Below are 4977 nucleotides of genomic sequence, written 5' to 3' on the forward strand. Positions count from 1 at the left end.
ACTTTGTATTGTAACTTCAAATTGATATGGACGAATGAGTTAAGGGGGGAAGGAAATAATCTTTCGATTACACATCTCATTCCTCCACATCAATTTGCCATCGCCTCTTGGAGCAATGGATTATTGTAAGCCTGATCACCTAACAATAATCCTTCCCAAGGAGGGTGATGTAGTGGCATCACCAACATTACGGCAGCACTATTCAGCGCCGTCAAAATGTTGGTAGCCCTGAGTAATTTACGTTCCACATACGCTTGCTAAAGAACCAAAATGTACAAACGGATTCATTCGCGAACCGCCATTAAAACTCTTCGGACGTACAATAAATAAAACGCATTTCTAAAGTCTTTTTTTCTTTGAATTTTAATTACAAGCGCAAGTAGTAAAATAACGCGGGTGTAATATTTTAATATTGAAAGTTTTTTTAAATAGCCCCGAGTCTTTGGGCTAAAGCTAGGCGCGAAGCCTAATACAAACCTTGGTTCGCTAGCGCCAACGTGCCAAAGCACCCAGTAGAGCACCCGTGCGGAACTAGCACGAAGGACAAGCAGCCTAATTAAGAGGGGACGCAACATGAGTACGCAGTCACAAAGGCCACACGGGCTCTAATGGTGTGCAGAAGACTGGCCGGCAAATCATGGGGATGCAGCCCCTATTTCCTAAGGTGGATGTACACCATGCTAGCCAGGCCAATAGCTACATATGGAGCGGTGACGTGGTCCGAGAGGACCACTTTTAACAGTGAGAGCATCGCTCTCCAAACTCCAGCGGCTGGCGTGCGCATGTATAACGGGTGCCATGCGAACCTGCCCCACCGTTGCCCTGGAGGTCATTTTGGACCTGACGCCACTGCACATAGTTATAGAACAGATTGCCAAAAAAGCCCTCCTCAACTTCATAAGGCGGGCACTGGAAGAGGGAAAGTGATCTCGAGCAGATTGGTAGATGAAATTAGATCTAAGATCCCTATCTCCCAGCTCAACAGGGATGACATGAGTACAACGACAATCTTTGAAAAGAAATTCAGGATCGAACTAGGCAACAAAGCGACCTGGAATGAGACAATCTTAGAAAACACCTTCAAGGCTCACACCCAAAGGTGGTTCACCGATGGCTCAAAAACCGACGAAGGGATAGGAGCAGGAATATTTGGCCCAAGGGCTAAGATCTCCATCCCCCTGGGTAATTACCCCAGTATTTTTCAAGCGGAGGTTTACGCCATAAGTGCTTGTGCGGAAATAATTCTGCAGAGACAAGCAAGACTGCAACATATAGTTATCTGCAGCGACAGTCAGGCTGCATTAAAGGCCATATCACCATTAAATCACAAGTGGTATGGGAATGTGTAGCGAGATTAAACACCCTGGGGGAAAACAACGCACTACAACTGGTGTGGGTCCCGGGCCACAAAGGCATACAGGGAAACGAGGAGGCTGATACACTAGCAAGAGAGGCCGCAGCCACTCGACCCATTGCCCCTGAACCCTTCCTTGCATTGGGGCCTCATACAATCAAGGAGGAGTTAAGAGCAGAAGAACGATCCCAGGCGGGGTTGTTGTAGCCGCTACAACAACAACAGCAGAAGAACGAAGCCTAAGAAAAGCACTTTGGGAGAACACGCCTGGGCTAAGACAGGCGAAAGAACTTCTAGGAGGATATAACCCCAAAAGATCTAGGGAACTAATAACCCTTCCAAAGACTAACCTGAGATTCTTAACAGGAATGCTAACTGGGCACTGCAGACGGAGGGCCCATATGTATAACCTGGGGATCAGTGCAGGCGATTTGTGTCGGTACTGCGATGTGACACCAGAAACCCCACGGCATCTCCTATTGGAATGCGATGAGGTTGCGAGAAGAAGGCTAACTCAACTGGGAAGGATGTGGCCAGAGGCTACGCATATACACTCTCTACCTCCCTCGAAACTGCTCGGATTCATCAGAGCATTGGGATTGGACGATGTGTTGAGATGAGCTCCGAGGGCACAATAGACCTAAGGTCGTAGTGCATAGCCTCGAATAATCTATCTATCTATGACCACCATAACCAACGTAGTCTCCAAGCGAATGCGTGTGTNGAGATGAGCTCCGAGGGCACAATAGACCTAAGGTCGTAGTGCATAGCCTCTAATAATCTATCTATCTATGACCACCATAACCAACGTAGTCTCCAAGCGAATGCGTGTCCTGAATTTATACGGTAGCAATTCATAGCAATTGCTTTGCATGTGGTTATGATTCATATTTGTGTCATCCTATATTTTGATCAAATCGATATTAAGTATTTCTAAGGAGCTCCGGGTTACCTAATGTTTGGATACTGTTATACTGCGGTATCCAAAGTACTTGTATATGCAGAGTTGCGATACATTGCAACCATATACATTGCATATTTTAAATATTGAATATATGTAGCAAAGAAAAATTTTTCTGAACTTTCCATTTTTAAAACACCAATGGTTACCATTAACAAACGAAGCATCAACATTGTTTCTGATGCGCTGATTGTTCTAGCGATACGTTTGGATAACTTTTCGGATGCGTTTCGGAAAAGTATACATTGTCATTATTTTGTAGTTCGGCGTTATGGAACATTATACTTTGTACCAGGGTTGTTACGAATATTATTCCAAAATAAAAGTCCTTTCCGGATAATAAACAAACCGCCTGTCCAAATTAAACAAATTTGGTATCACATGAAAGAGGACTGAAATCGCTTTTAAACAGAAATAACGAACGACCTCAATTTATATTTTTTTTTATAATTTAATACTAAAGAAATGCATATACCTGACAAGGTTTGTTCTATGGTAATTAATTAACATTTTTTGTTGAATTACTTTTCAATGTGGCTTTCCTCGTTTAGGTATTTCAGTTTTAAAGCTATTTAAGTCCTCTTTCATTTGATACCAAACTTGTTTAATTTGGATAAGCGGTTTGTTTATTATCCGGAAAATACTTTTATTTCGGAATAATATTCGCAACAACCCTGCTTTGTACGTATGCAAAGCAACTGACGTTTTGGAAGTCAGCCTATTTTTGAAGAGTTCCGCTCTAACTTGGGTGCGCTAAATAAGCTGTCTGGGCGGTTGCGCTGGCAGGCATTGGAGTCTCTATAACTAAACAAACCTTGTTCTTTTTTTTGGAATAGACTTAAATATATTCGGAAATTTAGTTTTCTTTGATGTTGTTGTTGTTGTTGTTGTTGTAGCAGCATACAAATTCCCCAAAGACTTTTTGGGGAGTGTTGCTGGAGTGACAGTCCTTGGCCAGATATAAATCTGGGTCGTTCCGGTTACGTAGACCCGGCTGTCGTGGGAAGTTTTCTTTGATAAATGCACGTTTTGTCATAATACGATGTGGGTTTCCAGTTTATAGAACCACAAGCGTTAATTATGTACTTAACTATTGATTTATTCTAAATTAAGCATTGATACTATACTTAACCTACATTTTGTTCATAAATAACACAATTATATATATTTTATCCTAGACGATCTTTTTCTAGTCATGAGGCTGAATCCCCACAGTAGTGTTGCCGTGCGTGCAATGCGAAAACGCTGCACACAACCAAAAAGTACTCCTAAGGGATCAATTGGTGAAAAACTGCGAGGTTTATTACGGCATATACTGTGGTGCCGGTGTTTTTTTTTCAAATAACTTTTTAATTATATAAAAATTTTAATTTCCGCTCTCGATTATTAGTGGCGTTGACGCGTCCCTCGAATTTTTTGTCAATTTTGGCCTGGTTCTGCTAATGTGCACTTTTACCACAAGAAGAATACTACACTTACCAATTGGATAATGCAATTTTAAGGGGATTCCATTGTAATCAAACCACACATTTCTGTCTTGTTCATGAGAAATATACCGGCTAAAATATTTTTTCACCTAGTGGTAAGAAAAATATATTTAAAAATATGCACTACTACTCCAATCTCTTACCTTATCTGTTACTAATGGTAAATAGCTTAACCGCGAAACCATTAAATAGAAATTCTCCGGTTGTTGTAAGCCAACAATTTCTTCAGAATCAGCCTGAAAACATATCGGTATTTGCCCCTCCCATATTAGTCGCAGAATTTCTCGATCATGAGACATTACAAAGGAAGAAATATCCTGTTTTCCAAAAAATATTTAATTCTACCAGTCCGTCAAAATAAACAATAAATTCACTATGAAGAACAGTCAAAACTATGCATGGGTAACACTGCGCGGCGCAATTACGTTAACACCGTAGCCGGAGTTGCCGCGCCAATACCAGTATATGGAAAGCGCCAGCGCCATTAACACCAACCAACACAATTCGCCTTTGAAAATTTACACGTACTTTGTTTTTGCTTTTTAGCGTTGAGAACGCAAATTTAAAGCTCTTACTCAAGAATGATGAGAATATCGTGGCATTTACTACATTCCTATCAATTAAATTTGGTTGGCGATACAAGCGTTGCTCAGCGCCGAAAATTATAGAAATAATAGACATGACACCACTGTATGGTGTACTACACTGTATGACGATGGGTACTGTAGTGACACTCAGATGGCACCGTGTTCAATTCAGTACACTGCACTAATGCGCTGAGTTAGTACGCTGACACCACAAGTGCCGCTGTCATTATTGAGCTAGCGCCAAAAAAATTGCGCTATCNTGCACTAATGCGCTGAGTTAGTACGCTGACACCACTGGTGGCGCTGTCATTATTGAGCTAGCGCCAAAAAAATTGCGCTATTACCCATGGCTAGTCAAAATAGATATTAGTGGTATTCATCTAAACCGATAACTTTATCAAGCAGATAATCTTATAAGTTTACGCACTCTGTTACATGAACGACCCACACTCTCTTTTCGTTTACAATTGCGACAATAGTTGTGTTTTCTTTCGTTATAGAGCTCAGTATCACTAACTTTATACTACTAGCACGGGTATAAAGAAATTATAGAAACTACCTCACTAAATTGGAACCAATTATATTTAC

The 4977-nt window shown here is 41.1% G+C and overlaps 1 protein-coding gene across 4 annotated transcripts in view; it reads right to left on the reverse strand.

Annotated features, from left to right (window-relative positions):
- The window catches only part of Atg5 (autophagy protein 5), an 80276-nt gene extending 76082 nt beyond the window's left edge, over window positions 1–4194 (reverse strand). For all 4 annotated transcript variants that reach the window (XR_001846972.1, XM_017611666.1, XM_017611667.1 and 1 more), the window contains exons 1-2: window positions 3946–4194; window positions 3795–3891 (exon numbers count right to left, since the gene is read on the reverse strand). Coding sequence is in view for 3 of the 4 variants with exons in the window: in XM_017611666.1 (XP_017467155.1) it covers window positions 3795–3891; window positions 3946–4101 (253 nt within the window). In the remaining variant the exon portion in view is untranslated. The remainder of the gene's footprint in view (window positions 1–3794; window positions 3892–3945) is intronic.
- Window positions 4195–4977: the final 783 nt, after the last annotated feature.

Source organism: Rhagoletis zephyria, unplaced genomic scaffold, assembly GCF_001687245.7.
Source record: "Rhagoletis zephyria isolate East Lansing unplaced genomic scaffold, Rhagoletis_zephyria_1.1 Rzeph_scaffold_00437, whole genome shotgun sequence".
NCBI classification, from domain to species: Eukaryota; Metazoa; Arthropoda; class Insecta; order Diptera; family Tephritidae; genus Rhagoletis; species Rhagoletis zephyria.